At 39.9% G+C, this 20,051-nt stretch overlaps 1 protein-coding gene across 12 annotated transcripts in view; it reads left to right on the top strand.

Annotated features, from left to right (window-relative positions):
- ralgapb (Ral GTPase activating protein non-catalytic subunit beta) overlaps window positions 1-20,051 on the top strand; it is a 144,150-nt gene that overhangs the window by 67,792 nt on the left and 56,307 nt on the right. For all 12 annotated transcript variants that reach the window (XM_087994682.1, XM_087994681.1, XM_087994677.1 and 9 more), the window contains 5 exons: window positions 12,032-12,199; window positions 14,866-14,980; window positions 15,695-15,842; window positions 15,929-15,993; window positions 16,193-16,331. In XM_087994682.1, the coding sequence (XP_087850808.1) occupies window positions 12,032-12,199; window positions 14,866-14,980; window positions 15,695-15,842; window positions 15,929-15,993; window positions 16,193-16,331 (635 nt within the window). The remainder of the gene's footprint in view (window positions 1-12,031; window positions 12,200-14,865; window positions 14,981-15,694; window positions 15,843-15,928; window positions 15,994-16,192; window positions 16,332-20,051) is intronic.

The raw sequence follows: 20,051 nt of genomic DNA, 5'->3' as shown, positions 1-20,051 counted from the left end.
TGCCAAGCAATACAGTTCAATAGCAACAGTCCTCAGGATTCAATGCAGTATTCTTTTTTGTTTTCCAAGTCCTTCAGTTGTCCGATCTTTTCCTTTAAATTCTTTAACTACTTTACAGGAGGTACAGAGAGACTGGTTCCCAAATTATAAAATCTGACTTACTGAATAAAAGCAACTGCAAACAGCAACTCGTGGGAGAAAATAAATTGTCTTTCTCCAGGCTTTAGATACAGGATCTGACCTTTCAGCATTCTGAAGGCTTCTGCAGTGTCACAACCAAAACATTTAAGCTACCAAGGAGCCAATCAGTTAGTTATTGTCAGGCTGATGGCCTTTGGTTTGTGAAGTTGTGACCAGTTGTGGATGTCAATCAGCAATCTGTTGCTGGTTGAAGTTCCCTTAGTGTACACCCTGGTGCCAGCCCGCCTGCAGACGGCTTCCCCAAACAGCTGCTTGAACATGTTCAGCTACATGTTGTTAAAAGTACAAGAATTGCTTCCACAGTGCTTGGTTTTAAATCAAAAAATACAGTCACTACCTTTAAACATTTTAAAAGACCTGGATCTTGGATGCTTTCTGTAATGTAACTGAATTAATTTATTTTGTCTTGTAAATGTAAGTCTTAACTTTTTGTGACTTTTTAGCAATCCATCCTAATATATCATCTTATTACTTGATGCAATGTTCAAACAGCCCAATGAATGAACAAGGTTAGAATAACTAGAAAAAAATTAAACAGATGCCCCTGTGATGCATCCTGATATTTGGCTAATTCTGAATTCCAATTTCACAAGTGAGAAAATCTGAGTGGTAGGTAATTGTACACACACCCTCCTCCTTTTTGTTCTATTGACTGTTGCTAATGACTCCATTCAGGATAAACACCTGATTGCTTCTCTGTGCCCTTACTCCTCAATTGACTTTGGCTTTCTTCAAAGCAAGATACCTTCATTGTCAATACCCAGTTAATTAGTCACTTTCAAATTGCTTAGCCTATTTGGTTGATAAACATCAGAGAAGTCGATTTTGCTTAATGTTAAATAAAAACTCAAAATGCAGGAAACATTCAGTAGTTCTGGTAGCATCTCATCTACTTTCATAATTTATTCTGATGAATAGATTTATAGTATTTCTGCGGAAAGAGCAATAAAATTTAGAGCACATGTTTAAAATGCCTTTTTTATATCTAAGCCAAAAGACTGTGCCAGACTATGCCAAGAGCTATTCAGAGTTTGTTTGCCTGCTATTTAACTTGATTTATTTTGATGAGGTGGCAGAAAATGTATGTGCACAATGGCGAACACGTACTTCCAAAAGGCATTTGGCTCAGTGCCACAAAACAGACTTGAATATAAAGTTAAAGGCCATGGAATGAAAGTGATAACATGGATGCGAAATTGACAGAGACAAAGAGGAGAAGTGAAAGATTGTCTTTTTGAACTGGAGGAAGATTTACACTGGGCTTCCCCAGGGTTCAGTGGTAGAACATGTGCTTGGGTGTGCAGGACACAATTTTAAAATGTGCAGATGATTTAAAACCTCGAAGTACTGTGAGCTGTGAGGAAGATGGTATTAGACTTTAAGTTGGTGGACTGGGTGGAAAAGTGATAAATTTAATGCAGAGAACTGTGAAATGATTCATTTTTTGATAGGAAGAATGAGGAGAGACAAAATAACATTAAGGGTTAAATTCTAAGGGGTGCAGGAACAAAGAGACCTGGGGCATATGAGCACAAATTTATTGAAGGTGACAAGATTGGTTGAGAAAACAGTTAATAAAGCAAATGGGTTCCTGCACTTTAAAAGTAGGAACATGGAGTTTAAAAACAATGAAGTTTTGTTTTGGACAAAACACTGGATTGGCTTCAACTGGAACTATGTTTTTTGAATCCCTACTAGAAAGTATATGAAAGCATTAGAGAGATATGCTGAAAGATCCAAAAGAATGATTTCATGCTGAGAATTTTCAGTTACTTGGATAGATTGGCTAAGAAGATCTGTTCTCCATGGAGATGAGATTAGAAGCAGGTTGAGTAAAGGTGTTCAACGTCATGAGGGGTGTGGGTGGGGAGAAGAATTTTTGGAAGATCGAGGACCAAAGGATACTAGTCAAAGACAAGTAGCAAAAGAAGCAGAACCAACACAAACAGCCTATAGATATAGAAGATAGGTACACACGTCGGCCATTCAGGCCTGCTCCACCAATCAGTGATCATGGCTGATCATCCAGCTCAGTCCCCTGTTCCAACTTTCTCCCAATACCCATTGATCCCTTTAGCCCCAAAGAATTGTGTACATAACTCCTTCAAAACATGCAATGTTTTGGCCTCAACAAGACAATTCCACAGGCTCCTCACTCTCTGCGTGAAGAAATTTCTCTTCATCTCTGTCTTAAATGGTCTGCCAATATCATTCAATTGTTTTGCAGGGTTCTGGGCTTGCTAGTTACTGGGAACATCCTTCCTGTGTTTACCTTTTTGTAATTCTGTTAGAATTTTATAGATTTCTATGATTCCCTACCTCCCCCACCTCCTGAACCTCATTCTTCTAAAGTCCAATGAATATAGTCCCAACTGATCAAGCCCTTCTTCATAAGCAAGTCCTACAATTCTAGGAATTAGCTTTTTTTTTCGCATCATTGAGATTTGAAGTGTTCTACCTGAGAATATAGTAGAAACATTTTTCACCAAGGCTCTCAAATCAGCATTGGATAACTATCTGAAAAGTGGCAAGTTGTAGAACTACAGCGAAAAGGCAGGGGAGTGAAATTAGCTGAGTTTGACGTGCCAAGAGCCAGGATAGACCTAGATGGTCACATGGTTTCCTTCTGTGCTGTAACCATTCTATGGATCTGTGTTGCTATCTTAGGTGAATGAGCAAAAGAATTGGCAGAGAAATCAATACCAAAAACCTTAACACACAACTGTGATGCTGGAAATCTAAAACAAGCAGAAATTGCTGAAGAAACTCAGCAGGTCCGGCTGCATCTACAGAGAGACAACAGACTATGCTTTCTCCAGCAATTTCCATTTTTATACCAAAAAATTTATTTGCCTGTATTAACCATTAAACCTTGGAAAGTATTGCTAAACTGTTATATGCAAATGCTTTACCCCTCATTTTACTTTGTAATTGGCAACAGATTGTATGTCTTTGTAAGTGGACACTTGCTTTGAAAGCATCTTAATATTGGGCAGTATAGTTTATAGGGTTAGAGGCAATGGTTTGTGACACGAGTCTATTTGAACTGCTTTACCAATGATGGCCGTGCCTTCAGCTGCTGAGCCCTGATTCTGGCATTTCACAGCTTTGTCTTCCTTTAAGGTATTCCTTTAAAGCTCCTCTTTGACCAATCTGTTAGTCACATGTTATCACACCTAGATTTGTGACTCATAGTTATACAGCATGACCACGCTGACCATGTTCCCAAACTAAACTAGTCCCACTTGCCTGCACTGGCCCATATCCCTTCAAACCTTTCCCATTTATGAACTTATTCAAATGTTGTCTTAAATGTTGTAACTGTACCTGCATCCACCACTTTCTCTGCCAATTCATTCCACACACAAACCACTTGGTGTAAAACAAAGATTTCCTCTCATGTCTTTTTAATCTTTTTCCTCTTATCTCCAAACTATGCCCCCTAGTTTTGAATTTCCCCCACCTTCGGGAAAAGAACTTTTGTCATTTACTTTATCTGTGCCCATCATGATTTTATAAACCTCAACCTCCTGCGTGCCAGTGAAAAAAGTCTCCAACTTGATGTGAACCTCTGTTAACCTTAAAGGTACTGTATAAATTAAAAATGCTGATGTTGAATTTCTTGCACTTTTTAAAAAAACTTTACAACTTTGATTTTCAAGGTATTTGCCGCAACAGCTTCAGAAATGTTTTGTTTCTTGATCTTTGCTAAGACAGAAAGTAAATGGATTTCAATCAAGACTCCCCTTTGTTGGCATCATAGTTTCTTGTTATATGGATTAGTTTAGTGTGTAATATGGATGAAAGTTAAGTCTTACATCCTATGCTAAACTCTAAGCATGTAACAATAGATTGGACTCCTGTGACCCACTGACAGTATCCCTCCTTTTGAGGCCAGGTTTCAAGTCCCACTTGCTCCAGAGCTGTCTCGTACATCTTGCTCGGTTAATTAAGAGTATCTGTAAATGGAAGGGTGTAGAATTAATGTCCCTATCTTTGAGCCAGGAGGCCTGAGTTCAAGTCCCACGTGTTCCAAAGAGTTGTGATGTCCTTAATTAGTCTGTTTAGAAAATATTTGCAATAATAAACTTTGACAATCCCAAGGCTAACCTTTGTGATTCAGAAGGCCATAATCATGAATTTACTGAAACAATATTAAATTTAAAGATACGTAAATGGAAGGGCACAATTGTAGTTTCCCTACCTTTGAACCAGGAATTCTGGGTTCAAGTCCCACTTATTCCAGAGGTGTGCAATAACTCACTGAACAGGTTAATGAAAATAACTACAATGATTAAATCTGATCTCTGTTTCTACATTGATCATAGACATCACAACTTCAACTTTGAAGTACAGACACATTGATGATTGCTACCGTATACTCCTATTTATTCTTGAACAGTGCAATCAGGAGGGCAGCTTGGATGTCTCAAAAAGCACAGTTCCCCCCCTTCTGGCATTTTAAAAGTGCAATGTCTCTTCCTTCTGGGCGGCATGGTGGCTCAGTGGTTAGCACTGCTGCTTTACAGCGCCAGAGACCCGGGTTCAATTCCCGCCTCTGGCGACTGTCTGTGTGGAGTTTGCACATTCTCCCTGTATCTGTGTGGGTTTCCCCCGGGTGCTCCGGTTTCCTCCCACAATCCAAAAATGTGCAGGTTAGGTGAATTGGCCATGCTAAATTGCCCGTAGTGTTAGGTGAAGGGGTAAATGTAGGGGAATGGGTCTGGGTGGGTTGTGCTTCGGCAGGTCAGTGTGGACTTGTTGGGCCGAAGGGCCTATTTCCACACTGTAAGTAATCTAATCTAATCTTCTCTTATTCACCTATCCTTCCATTAAAGAACAAAAACTGGCAATTCAATTTGTGACAAGAGAACACTCATTGTATACCTATATCACGTTGCGTTAACTCAAATGTAATAATGCAGCTTTTCCTTGTCTGGTTGGTGCTCTGTAACCACAAATCTGTATCCAACAAGCTGCTCTAGAAACTCTATTCACATTTTGACAGCTGTGACAAATTCCACCATAGCAGCTAAGGCAATCCACAGAAGTCAAAACCATTTTTTTCTTATTATAAATGTCAATTGTCCATATTTCCTAATGTTAACTGATTCTTTGAAAAGAAAATCTGCACCTGCCTCTTTATCAAAAACTGATAGTTCTTCCTTGGGGCAATACCCTAAATCAACCACATTTCATTGTAATATATCCAGGAGTATTTGAGGTATTGTTTACAAATAGAAAGAGTAATGAACAGACACCTGTCTATCTACAGCTTTAGTTAGTTTGTTTATTTAATTTTTGAGCCTGATATTCTAAAACATCCACTATTGAACTTATAGGAAGTATTTCCTGGGTATCCAGGTAAATAATATTCACTGAGTAAATCTCATTTATTCCAATCTTGCAGCACAATCTATAGTCCCTACATCCATGGATACTGTATATGATTTTTGTGGTAAAAAGGTTTACATTGGGACCATTTCGTATAGTGTGAAGAGCATGCTCAAATGTAGATATTGTGTGACACATTTGTAATACCTACCTCTCTCTCTCCTCTGCCCCCACCCAATGCTAAAGTAAAAGGGTAGTATTAATCATGAAATTCACTGGTGTAAATTCTGTTCCTCTACTTACATGTCTTTTTCTATTTAATTTTAAAAGGTCTTTTGATCAAATTGGCGATCTACTTTCAAGATTATTTCTTATGTTCATTACATTTTCTGCTGGCTTTTAATTATTCTTACTTGGTCACTTATAGTGACAACGCACCTGTAAATTATGATTTCCTTTACAAAAGTAAAATACCCTCGCACAACACTCTGATAATCAAACTGCTGCAAACTCAGCAGTTCACAAAGATGGCAACGAGGAATCAGAAATAAGTGCTGGCCTTGTAAGTGAAGCCACATCCTGAGGGCGAATTTAGAAAGACTTGAACACACTGGATTCAAACCTTGTGTTTGGTGGCAGTGGCTGGAAACAGAGGATAGCTCAGCGATCAGAAAACGTAAGCTGCTGAGCAAAGCTACTACTTTAAGTTAATGCTATCAGTTCCTCCAAAGCCAACAGAGACATGCACTTTCCTTACTTGCTCCCAGTGCTGGAGCTCCTGTGGTGGTGCTGTTGGTCATATATGACCTTGAAGCCATTTTTATACAAGGACAGAAGTTTTTTTCTTTGGGTGGAGAATGTTTTCAATGCTTCAAAACCATTTCAAAAAGACTGACAGAGATATTAACCAGAATTGAGTGAATGCAGCTGTCAGGAAAGATTGAGCAAGCTGAGTTTTGATCTGGTGCATGTTTAGGAATTGTTTCCACTTTACAGCTGAGTCCAGAACAAGGAAGCACAAATATAAAGATCAAGCAACAGATCAAGTATAAAATCTTGAAGGAATTACTTTACATGTGATGAGAATGTGGATCTTGCTGCCATTGAAAGTGATTGAAGCATTGACACACAATGGGAGTCTCAATATGCATGAAACAAAGAGAATAGAGGAATGTTTTCAAGAGACCATTAGATGTAGTTCTTAGGGTTAAAGTGATCGAAGGATATGAGGCAAAAGCAGGAACAGCGTGCTGAGTGGGGTGATCAGCCATATCATTTTGATTGGCTGAGCAAACAAGAAGGGCTGAATGGCCTACTCCTATTTTCTATGTTTCTTTGTGAGGATAAGAGTTATTTAGTGTGTGAGGAGATCTGTGTTGGATATAAAAATGCCTGGCTGGACTAGATAAAAGGATAAAATTCTTTTGAGTAAGCAAATTCTGACTGATTGCAGAACAAGATAAAGTATTTTTAATAATATGCATTGTTGTACAAGAAATGCCCTGTAGAATTGCTTGTGCCACCTGCTACCAAGGCAAGGAATAGGTAGAGAGAGGAGTTGAACATGTGACGACAGGGATGGTGCAGGAGGGAGGGTTTTGGATTCCTGGATAATTGGGGCTCTTTCTGGGGAAGGTGGGTCCTCTACAAACAGGACGGTCTTCACCTGAACCAGAGGGGTACCAATATCCTTGGGGGGAAAATTTGAAAATGCTCTTCGGGTGGGTTTAAACTAATTCAGCAGGGGAAGGGAACCTAAATTGGAGTTCAAGTATACAGGAGGTTGAGAATAATGCAGTCAGAATAAAGGTGTCAAGGTTGCAAGATGGCACCAGCAAGCAGGAAGGTGGTTTGAAATGTGTCTACTACAATTCCAAGAGCATCCGGAATAAGGTGGGTGAACTTGCAGCATGGGTTGGTACCTGGGATTTCGATGTTGTGGCCATTTCGGAAACATGGGTAGTTCCAGAGATGGAACAGGATAGCAAAGATCATTTTCGATAGGAGCGAGAGTGACAAGGTAGTTGTTATGGGGTCTTTAACTTTCCAAATATTGACTGGGAATATTATAATTCAAGTACTTTAGATGGGTCAGTTTTTGTCCAATGTGTGCAGGGGGGTTTCGTGACATAATATGTCAATGGACCAACAAGGGGTGAGGCCACATTAGATTTGGTACTGGGTGATGAACCCGGCCAGGTGTTAAATTTGGAGGTAGGTGAGCACTTTGGTGCAATAGGGTTAGGGTTATCCTGTGTGGTTGCAGGGTCCCAAGGCAGAATATGAGGAGTTCTTCCTCCAGGCAACGGGTGGTAACGGTTTAGTGGTGGAGGAGGCCCAGGACCTGCATGTCCTTGATGGAATGGGAGGGGGAGTTGAAGTGTTCAGCCACGGGGCAGTGGGGTTGGTGGGTGCGGGTGTCCCAGAGATGTTCTCTGAAACAATCTGAAAGAAGGCGTCCTGTCTCCTCTATGTAGAGGAGACCACATCGGGTGCAATAGATATAGTAGATGACATTAGTAGAGATACAGGTAAATTTCTGACGGATGTGGAAGGATCTTTTTGGGTCCTGGATAGAGGTGAGGGGAGTGGTGTGGGTGCAGGATTTGCAATACCTGCGGTGGCAGGGGAAGGTGCCAGGAATGGGCTAGTGCAAAGTACTGGGCTAATGATAAGATTTTCAGTCATATGGATGAGCAGTGAGATATCTGTGTTCAAGTACCTAGATCCTTAAAAGTTGTCACCCAGGTTGATAGGGTTGTTAAGAAAGCTTACGGTGTGTTAGCTTTTATTGGTAGAGGGATTGAGTTTCAAGACCAAGGTCATGCTGCAGCTGTACAACACTCTGGTGCGGGGCCACACTTGGAGTATTGTGTACAGTTCTAGTCATCGCATTATAAGAAGGATGTGGAAGCTTTAGAAAGGAGAAGATTTACTCAGATGTTGCTTGGTATAGAGGGAAGATCTTATAAAGAAAGGCTAAGGGACTTGAGGCTGAATTTATTAGAGAGAAGAAGGTTGAGAGGTCACTTAATAGAGGCATATAAGATAATCAGAGGGTTAGATTGGGTGGACAGTGAGAGCCTTTTTCCTCGGATGGTGATGGATAGCATGAGGGGGAATAGCTTTAAATTGAATGGTGGTAGATATAGGACAGATGTCAGAGGTAGTTTCTTTACTCAGAGTAGTAGGGGCATGGAATGCACTGCCTGCAACAGTAATAGACTCCAACTTTAAGGGCATTTAAGTGGTCATTAGATAGACATATGGATGAAATGGAAAAGTATAGGTTAGATGGGTTTCGGGTTGATTTCATAGGATGGCGCAACATCAAGGGTTGAAGGGCCTGTACTGTGCTGTAATGTTCTATGTTCTAATTCTCTAACAGCAATTTTAAAAGATCAGTTAGTTGCACATTATTCACTTTGGCTTTCTGCAATCTCACAAAGACCTTCATCCCTTGATTGGGGTGGATTATCTGACTCGGGTGGATTATCATGTATTCTCCTCACAGTTGGCTGTCCAAAGAAATTCATCACTTTTTTTTTTTTTACCCCTGCTACACAACAAGCAAACTGTGAACCTCACCAACAGATCCATCATAGAGCCATGTGTATGTGACCTGTAGTCCAGCAAGATTGTCATTGCACCAGCACTTTTCTCCATTTTCTATACTAGCGGAAGCAATCCCTTGACTTTTGCCCTGTCAAGCCTCTTCAGAATCTTGTAGGTCTCCATGAGATCACCCCTCATTCTTCTAAACTCCAGACAATATTGACCCACTTTACCCATTCCTTTCTGTAGGACAGTTTTGTTTTTTTTAATCTCAGAAAATATGTCACTGCTCTAGAGGGAGTTCAACACAGGTTCATAAGACTTGTTCCTTGGCTGAGCGCACTATCCTGTAAAGAGAGTTTGAGTAAACCTACTCTTTTGGATTTTGAGGAATGAGAAGTGATCTCAAAGGATAGATGCAGGTAAAATGTTTTCCCTAAAACTCTCTTAGAAATAAGGGAGTGTCATAATAGGTCTAATATGGGAGTCTTTGTTACTCCAAGGTTTGTGATTACTGATTACCAGTGGCATACAGGATTATGGGATGGGCTGTGTAAAATGTTTGATCAGCCATCATCATATTGAACATCAGGGTGGACTTGATAAGCAAAATGGCCTGTTTCTGTTCCCATGTTCCTGTCCTTTCATCCCAGGAACCAGTTTAGTGAACCATCATGTTGCTGAACAAAGAGACCTTGGAGTGTAGGTTCATAGCTCCTTGAAAGTAGAGTCACAGGTAGATAGGATAGTGAAGAAGGTGTTTGGAATGCTTTCCTTTATTGGTCAGAGTATTGCGTACAGGAGTTGGAAGATCATGTTGCGGCTGTACAGGACATTGGTTAGGCCACTGTTGGAATATTGCTTGCAATTCTGGTCTTCCTATCGGAAAGATGTTGTGAAACTGGAAAGAGTTCAGAAAAGATTTACAAGAATGTTGCCAGGGTTGGAGGATCTGAGCTCCAGGGAGAGGCTGAACAGGCTGGGGCTGTTTTCCCTGGAGCATCAGAGGCTGAGGGGTGACCTTATAGAGGTTTACAAAATTATGAGGGGCATGGATAGGGTAAATAGGCAAAGTCTTTTCCCTGGAGTCAGGGAGTCCAGAACTAGAGGGCATAGGTTTAGGGTGAGAGGGGAAAGATATAAAAGAGACCTAAGGGGCAACTTTTTCACACAGAGGATGGTATGTGTATGGAATGAGCTGCCAGAGGAAGTGGTGGAGGCTGGTACAATTACAACATTTAAGAAGCATTTGGATGGTTATATGAATAGGAAGGGTTTGGAGGAATATGGGTCGGGTGCTGGCAGGTGGGACTAGATTGGGTTGGGATATCTGGTCGGCATAGACTGGTTGGACCGAAGGGTCTGTTTCCATGCTGTACATCTCTATGACTCTTGGAGATCAAAACTGCATGCAGTATTCCAAATGAGGTCTCACCAAAAATGTGCCAGTTGTACCATGAATTCCTTGTTCCTGTATTCCAATGAATTGCAATAAAAGCCAACATGCCATTTGTCTTCCTTGTTGGTGGTACCTGCAGGCCAATATTTCTATATTCTTTGTACAAGCACACCATATCTCTTTGAACAGTATTACTTCAACATTTCTCAAGTTTAAAAAAAAAGTGATTTTCCATTCTTGAGACCACAGTAAATAGTTTTACCTTACTGTGCAATTCCATTCTGATTGGCAGTTTTTTAGATTAGATTAGATTACATTACAGTGTGGAAACAGGCCCTTTGGCCCAACAAGTCCACCCCGACCCCCCGAAGCGCAACCCACTCAGACCCCATTCCCCTACATTTACCCCTTCACCTAACACTACGGGCAATTTAACACTGCCAATTCACCTGACCTGCACATGTTTGGACTGTGGGAGGAAACCGGAGCACCCGGAGGAAACCCACGCAGACATGAGGAGAACGTGCAAACTCCACACAGTCAGTCGCCTGAAGCGGGAATTGAACCTGGGTCTCTGGCGCTGTGAGGCAGCAGTGCTAACCACTGTGCCACCGTGCCGCCCACAAACATTGTGCCCCGTGTGAGGATTGATCTCACGACCTTCAGATTATGAGATTGACACGCTGCCTACTGCGCTAACAAGGCTATCTACAGCAAATGATTGCAATAGTTCCAGAAGGCAGCTCACCACCACCTTCTCCAGGGGCAGTTAGGGATGGGCAATAAATGCTGGCCAGCCAGCAACACCCATGTCAGCAAACTTAGATAAATTATTCTCTGTCTAAATCGTTGATATAGATTCAAAATCCATGGCTCCAGCTGATCCTTGTGGCACACAACTGTTCATCCATCTTGAAAATGCCCCATTTATGCCCACACTCTGCTTTCATATTGTCTATATTACCTCCACTTCATGAACCCTTGCCAATTAAACTTTTGTGTGGCACAATATTAAACATCTTTTGGAAATCCAGGCAAACTAGTGCTGGTTCCCTGTTAATCGATCCTACTAGATAGTTCTTTGGGGGAAAAGAAAATCACCAATATATCTGTCAGACAGACTTCTCTTTAGCAAACCGTGCTATTTGCTTTAGTCATACTCAATGCATTGTTAATACATCCTCAATTAGTCCAGATTTTTCCCATTGACTGATATAGGCCAGTTAGCCTGACGGTTCTCAGTTTCCCCTCTCTCTCCTTTTTTGAAAAGAGGTGCAACATTTGCCATCTTCCATGCTGATGGTGTTATCAGCTTAGCGTACATTCAGACTGCTTATCTAAAGCATGCACAGATAGTTAAACTTTAATGTTTTAAGACAGCAAACATATGGAAAGTATTATAAGTTGATAACTTTATTGGTTAAATAAGGAAAGTGCCTCTTAGCTGTTAAATTGAACGTATTGGATCGGAAAATGCTGATATCTGATTTTCTTATTCATGTGCAATGCAAAGTAAAGTGTTGCTCATTTTCTTTCAACTAGGTTCTATATGGTGCTGATCCAAGGCCTGCAGATAAATGATTACATTTGCCGCCCAGTTTTGGCTAGTATCATCCTGAACTCTCCGGCTTTGTTTTGCTCTGATCTGAAAGGCATCGATGTTTTAGTCCCCTATTTCATTTCTGCATTAGAGACAATATTGCCTGACCGGTAAGTTTACCAACTGTTCTTAAGGAACCACAGTTCGAATTGTTCTGTTAACCAATTTTCTTCCTTATTCTGTAATTCCAGTAGCATAGAATATCCGATGGGACCTTGTCCAATAAGTAGTTAAAGGTTTGAGAGCCTCATTTGAGTGTTGTCTATCTATTTGACCATATGACATCACAACCAACTTTAATCTGCTGTTGTGAACACTGACTTTCTCTAGGGATCACTGGTTTCATAAGTAGCAAGAATCTTGGCCACAGGCTCCTTTAGTAGTACCCTGACGCAGATGACCTACCTGCCTAAACCAGCGGTTCTAATAGCACTGTCTGTGTTTGTAAATGGAAGACAAATAATCTTTTGTGTGTTCTCTTTCTTTCTCTATTGTCAGAATGTAGACATTTCTACATCTGCTTCCTGTTTGACGCAACAGGCAATGTGGGGAGGCAATGGTATTATCGCTAGCCTGCTAATGCAGAAACTCAGCTCTGGGAATCTTGGTTCAAATCCATAGCAGATGGTGGAATTTCAATTCAATAAAGCATGTGAAATTAAGAGTCTAATGACGGCCATGAGCCCAATGTTGATTGTTGGAAATACCCATCTGATTCACCTAAGACCTTTAGGGAAGGAAATCTGTCATCCTTACCTGGTCTAGACTACATGTGACTCGTGACCCACAACAATGTGGTTGACTAAACTGCCCTCTGGGCAATTAGGATGGGCAATAAATGCTAGACTAACCAATGATTTTCACATCCTGTGAATACATATTTTTTAAAATGCTCAATTTTTGAGATGCAACATCCAAATATACAAATGAATGCGTAAAGAGCAGAATGTTATTTGTCAAACATGAATCAGGAAACTGGATAATAACTTGACTCAGCCAGTCATGAGCACAACAGAGGACAGGCTAGTGGTACACTTTCTGTATCCTCAACACCTCTCTGGAACCCAAAAGGCATCACTCCAGGGTAAGATGGAATACAGTCTCTATTTGGCTGGATCAGTGCAGCTACAGTATTATTCAAGTTTGAAACCATACGGAAGAAAGCCTCAGCTTGATTAATATATCAGATACAAAAAAAACTGCAGATGCTGGAATCCAAAGTAGACAAGCAGGAGGCTGGAAGATCGCAGCAAGCCAGGCAGCATCGGAAGGTGGAGAAGTCGATGTTTCGGGTATAACACTTCTGCAGGAATGGAGGTGGGGGTTGGGGAAGCTACAGATATGAGGGTGGTTTTGAGTTGGGAGAGGGGTGGAATGGTGAGGTAAGTGATAGGTGAACGCAGGAGGTGGGTCTGACCTGATTGGTATATCATGCATTGCCAGCACTTCCAGGTACTACAAAGGCAGTATCGCAGTATCATGTATCATCTGCGAGATGTACTATCACAATTCCCAACGGACTCATTGACATCCTCTTTGAAACCACGAAACATTTGGGGAGTAGATGCATCAGAACGCCACAAACTCAACATTCCCCTCTAGGTCACACAGGACATAATGTTGGCCATTCATACATGATCATTATCAAAATCCTGGAGTTTCGGACCCTATGGAAGCACCTACACCCACAGCAGTTTAAGAAGGTAGCAACCCACCACTTTCTCAAGGAAATGAAAAAGACTATCTCTTTTTTAATATGCAAATCCTGATTGCATTTGTTCAACTGCAATGTAACTCAGTAATTTAAGGACTACTTTCTACTCCCCACTTCATAAAACTGCTTGATGTTGAATAGATTGGATGGTTAGATAATGGCATGTTTCTGTGCTGCTTAATTCTATTTTAACTTGGATGTTAAAATAATGCATATTTTAAATAGTTTAATCAAGGCCAATCTTCCCTTTGTTGTGTTTGGTTTTAAAGATTTACAATTTTAGAAACTACCTTGTCAGAAACACTACAATATATCCTGTAGACTGGTTTAAGTGATTATTTCAAACCTAGCTATTGACTCTAAACTGGGAAATGTGGCAGACTGAAGGAGGGTATGGACTGGTGAAATGGGAATACAAGTAGCAGATGAATTTGAATTCAAAGAAATGTGAAGTGATTGGGCTTTTGTTGACTAGAGCAGTGGTACATGGGGATACCAGTTGATCTGGTGTTGGATCTCTTTGTCTCTAGTGACTTTTGGAATATTCATTATGTCAGATTGATGTGAGATTTGTTTTGGCAATAGTTATGGACTGACCAACTCCTTGCACAGTCAATTAAAGAGATTAAGATGGCTTGCAAATCCCCATGCAGGGTAAGTGATGACACTGCAGTCATCCAAATACAAAAGTGCTAGTGTACAGATCAGTGGCTCATTGCAAGGAAAAGGAGTCCAGGAATGGCACTGTGTATCAGTGACAGAGTATGAGTGACATTCCACCAGCGAAGCCCCTGCATCCTCCGAATTCGTTGAATAAATATTAATATCCTTGAAATCAGATCTACAAGCATTCCAACCTCTTGCTAGCTCACACAATGTATTGTGAATAATGAACACTAAATATCTAATTAACAGGTATCAGAGAAGGAGTCAATGCATTTAATACTGACTCAAAATGTAGACATAGCTTCATTTGTATAGCAGTGTCGAAATATGTTTTGAAAAATCCAATGTTTGAGCAATTGATTGTATTGTGTTTTTATTCTACCCCCTCTTTTGTAGAGAACTCTCAAAGTTCAAAGCATATGTAAATCCCACTGAACTTAGAAGAGCATCTATCCACATTCTACTGTCAATGCTGCCTCTTCCCCATCACTTTGGGACAGTTAAAGCAGAGGTATGGTTCTTTATGCTTAAATGTTGTGAAGACTCCCTACTGGGTAGTGAAGAAAATAAAATGCCAACACAGATTTACTTCCTGATGAGTGGTGCACAACAGGTTTTGAATTTTATTGGCGAGAAATGTTGCTTTTGAAATGTTTAACTTGTCTTTGCTTCAGTTGAGTTGCCTGTAGAAATAACTTTAAGCAATAAGGAATTTCTAACAATGCAGCATGACATTGAACCTCATGCAGAAGCTTCAGTTCTTTGGCAGAAAGGTTGTGTTAATTTTATACAAATTATGTTTATTGTTATATTCTTTTACCTTTTAATGATTCCAGTTTGTATAGATCAGAAAGTTCCCAACTTTAATCCTCAGGCTTTGTTGCAGTAATTGACCTCAGCCGGACAGCGATTAGGAACCTGTAATTGCTCCTAGTTATGAAATAGAGACAGATTTCTGCTTCTGATTAACATAATCTCTGTTCTTTTTAACAAAGTATGGGTGGGTAGGGCAGGACTGTCCTTGGCTGCAGTGTTCCCACAGAATGAAAGCTCGCAAAAACTCTGACTGTTGGGGGGAAAATATCTGACATTCCAGGAAGGTCAGTCAAGTTGCAGCCAGTGCGAAAAATGCAGTGATAAAAATTCTGGAAAGGCAAGTTAAAATAAATAAAATTAATAGGATTGTTAGCAGAGCCCACATGCTTTTCTTTTTTTTTCTGTCTAGGTACTTTTGGAAGGAAAGTTCAGTAACGAAGATTCCTCATTACATGACAAGCCAGTTACCTTCCTCTCTCTGAAACTGCGGCTTGTCAATGTGTTAATTGGTGCCCTACAGACTGAAACCGATCCTAACAATACACAAATGATTTTAGGTTGGTAGGGATCCTATTTGGCTCATTACCAGATTTATAGCTGCTAAATATTTTAATCAGTTATCAAAAACATGTTTTCCTTTCAGGTGCCATGTTAAATATTGTTCAAGATTCTGCACTTTTAGAAGCAATTGGTTCTCAGACAGAGCTGGTAAGTTAATGAACAGCTGTGGTACGTTTGAAACCTTTGAACGAGGCTATTGTCGATGATAAATTTTTCTTCTATAATTGCAAAATTTCTCCTTACTGAATATAACATTCTATCCTTTGGGTCATTTGCGTTCTCATCAGTTTAAATACTTAAACCGGAAATGTTTGCATCTCTTGAATTCTGTGCTGTATATTTACAGAGTGTTGGTGATAGCACTCATGTGTCACTCAAGAGTCACAGTCGAAACAGCAGTGGTATAAGTATGACCAGCACGGGTAGCTCAGAGGCCACAACACCAGACAGTGAAAGACCAGCACAGGCTCTTCTGCGGGATTATGGTGAGAGATGTGTGATATTACAAACATATTCTGATTTTACTGTTCACCTTGATGAACTAAGTCCTGTTAAAAGCAAGCTGTTGGTTACTCTGGCATGTAATTATTTTGAGTATATTCTGTTACAAGTATAGAGCACCCAATTACTGTGTTGTAGTTTCTAAGCAGTTATGGGAATAACTTTTTGTCAGCAAATTTCCTAAGTAACAGTTGTATTCAGACATTTTTTTGTGAAGTATCAACGGTCCAAGTGCTAACCAAGCACCCAGCCTTTGATACAAGGCTAAAGGATTAATAAAAGCATGGGATTGCAATAACTGAGGGCAAGCAAAGAGATGTCTAAAGTCCAAACAATATAGTTTCAATAATCCATTCAGGTCTTTACACACCTGTCATTTTTGTTGTCTTTTGATGGATGGGCTGAATGATGCTCATTGTTAGGAACAATACTGGATGAGGCTCCTGGAAATAACTGTTCCACTGATCACAAAGCTGAATTTTAGTCAGGCAATTTTCAGTATGCTGAAGGAGTTGCCTACTTATCTATCTTCTGTCATATTAAGAGGACAAAGCTGAAACGGAAGCTCTTTGCTTGATTCAGCTGCTCGATCCTGGGTAAAATCAAAGGTGTGATCCAGAACAGATTGGTAGGGTTGATAGTTATGTGTCAGACAAGATGAGACCAAGTCCTATGCTAGAGGATTACATCAGTGCATTGTTGAGGATTTGTTGTAGTTTGTAGATGAGAGATTAACTGTGGTGCCACCTATCCCCACTAGGGATATAAAAGCTGCCAATGCACTATTCAACACAACAAAAGGAAAGTTCTCATGTCTTGTCTGTTAATTGGGTGCTGCATTTCCTACACTGTCACAGAGATGATGTTTCAAGAGGGATATCTTTCTGTGAATTATTTTGGATTGTCCTGAGAAAATGAGACCTGTTCCACAACTGGAAGGACTCCCTATCTAGTGTAGATTTAAATTCACTGGAAAAGAACAGTATCAGTACATTATGTACTGTTTTATGAAGTACACTCTAAATAGATTTAAGGAGAGATGCTCCAATATCATCACTGAATTCAGTCCCTCCTGGTGTAGCTCCAGGTTTTCTGTTTGTAAAATGATTGTTTTTAAAGAAACTTTTTATAACAACTAGAGTCATGTATTGATGCTCACAAGTGTGGGGATTGTCAGAATTACAACAAAGCATGTAGCTGCATCCCCAAGGACAATTGCTAATACTCTCTGGCCCAGTTGCTGTGATTCATATATCTAATTTTATTTTGTTTTCCTGAAATTTGCAAGTTGTTCAACCTTTTCAAATGAAGTCAATTGGAAGAAAAATGTCTGTTGTCTAAGTGTGTGATTTTGATCATCGAAGAGAATGGTTTAATTTTGAAATGTTTAACTTGTCTTTGCTTCAGTATTATAGGGCCAGCTGCATTGCCTGTAAAACTAACTTTAAGCAATGAGGAATTTCTAACAATTCAGCATGGCATTGAACTGCATGCAGGAGCTTCATAATTACAATAAGTTCTTGGGCAGTAAGGTTGTGTGTAATCAGATGTGCAAAGCAGAATCACAATAAAAGAATTAACTTGAACAGTTGCAATGTATTGCATAGAGTTTGAAACCTAGTGATCTTGTGTCAGATCCTGCTACTTAGGAACTTTATATGTAGCTCCACATTATGTACGTGACTTAAACGTATCTTTATGGTTTCAGAGAGATGGTGCACCGAGTTCTTTGCATGAAGCTGATTTACTTGTCAGCGCGAGAGGCAGTTGCAGCTTGCTGCACCATTTGGGTCTTGTGGCCATTAAACTATAATGCAATGAAGAATAGAAATGGGGCCCAAGGGTTCTGCAGTTCTGTTGGCAAATTGCTATGGATTTATTTAATTTGGAAAAGCATTTATGTGGATTCAGCAGTAATTAAATCTTCCAGGGTGCATTTGAGCTGTTGAAAGTTTGAGATCTGATGCACATTCATTGGGTCTCTCAGTCATTTAAAGAATGCCACAAACTGAATCACTTCCGTAAATGTAGTGTCACTGTTGACAAAGCACAGCTGTAAATGTTTTATCTCAGGACATTTTTAGAAATTGCAGCTGATGACTTTCAAAATTTTTTGCTTTAAATTTTCACCAAGTCCTGTGAGGTATTGAGTGAAATATATATCAGTATGTTTTTTTTAAAAGAAAGCTGCAGTTTTGAAACGATTCTGTGAAGAGAGAGATTGAAAGGAAATGTGTCAATTGTTGTACAATCAAGTTTTGAGAAGATTTATTGGTCAGGTTGAGGTTCTGGATGTAGGTTTGCTTGCTGAGCTGGAAGATTCGTTTTCAGACATTTTGTCACCATACTAGGTAACATCTTCAGTGAATCTCTGGTGAAACACTAGTGTTGTGACCTGCTTTCTATTTATGTGTTTAGGTTTCCTTGGGTTGGTGGTGTCACTTCCTGTGGTGATGTAATTTCCTATTCTTTTTCTCAAAGGGTGGTAAATGGGGTCCAAGTTGATGTGTTTGTTTTTAATTCCAGTTGGAATGCCATACTTCTAGGAATTCTTGTGTGTGTCTCTGTTTGACTTGTCCTAGGATGGATGTGTTGTTCCAGTTAAAGTGGTGTCCTTCCTCATCTATATGTAAGGATACTAGTGAGAGTGGGTCATGTCTTTTTGTCTAGTTGATGTTAGAACATTTTTGAAGTATGTGTTGGAGTGACCTTGCTTATCATAGTATGGAACTGTCCCACAGAAGGAAATCATTTGAGCATATAGGATTACGTTTAAAACTGCTTTATGCTGAATGGTTTTTCATTATCAATAACAAAAGCAAATGCATTGTATCCAAGTTTGCCCTTTCACAAATCTGATAACAGGACAAGGAAGGCAATAAGAACTTCTGTCTTCTTGGCTGCACTCCATTAGCTAAATAAAAAAAGTTTTCTTTTGTGCTGTAACCATTTTTTCCAATTTTTAATTGTTTTAGAAACCACCGTTCTAGAGACAGCAAAACTGTCAAAGGCCTAGAGAAAGCAACAATAATATGAAAGGCCTACATTGGGTTAAAAATCTCCATCTAAAATCACATTTCATTGCACTGTGTCTTACCTTTTGCTCCCTTATTTAGTTGTATGCTGTTTTCCTCTTCCATTTGGTATCTGTATAGAGCTGAGTTATTTTTATTGTCCCAAGCCCTTTCCCTTTCAAGAAACGTCTGCTAACTTAAAGGATGTAACCTTTTTATCTTTTATCATTTTATTCATTTTTTTAAATCAGTTTTTTTTTAATCAACTGTTTAACTTAAAAGTTTAGTGACATTTAAATGAGACCCCAGATAATAACATTAAATGTGGTATGGACTTATGAAAGAGAACAGGAACTATTCATTTTCCACATCTAAAACTTAACAGACTTGAAAGCTAACGATGCTCATTTTAAAACTATTAAAATTGCACTTGTGCTTTTCTGCAGATTCTGATCATGAATAATCTCCAGATAACGCAAGTTTAGCATGTTGGCAGTTGTTTAAATTCCGTGTAGACTGAACCCATGGCCTTGCCATCACACTGCTGTCAGGTTCCTTAGACCTGGCAAAGATGGATCTTATCCCTTGCACAGGAGTTCCTACACCACACACAGGGTGGGGCTGAGAGAGCACTCTTGTGATGAGGCCATAGATACCAAGGCTGCCAAGTAACAATTGCAGCCCAAGCTA

Source organism: Chiloscyllium plagiosum, unplaced genomic scaffold (assembly GCF_037043375.1).
Source record: "Chiloscyllium plagiosum isolate Xiang-an unplaced genomic scaffold, Cpla_swu_hap1 HiC_scaffold_15, whole genome shotgun sequence".
NCBI lineage: Eukaryota > Metazoa > Chordata > Chondrichthyes > Orectolobiformes > Hemiscylliidae > Chiloscyllium > Chiloscyllium plagiosum.
Note: the sequence above shows the minus strand (reverse complement) of the source record. Positions and strands in the feature narration are given on the sequence as shown.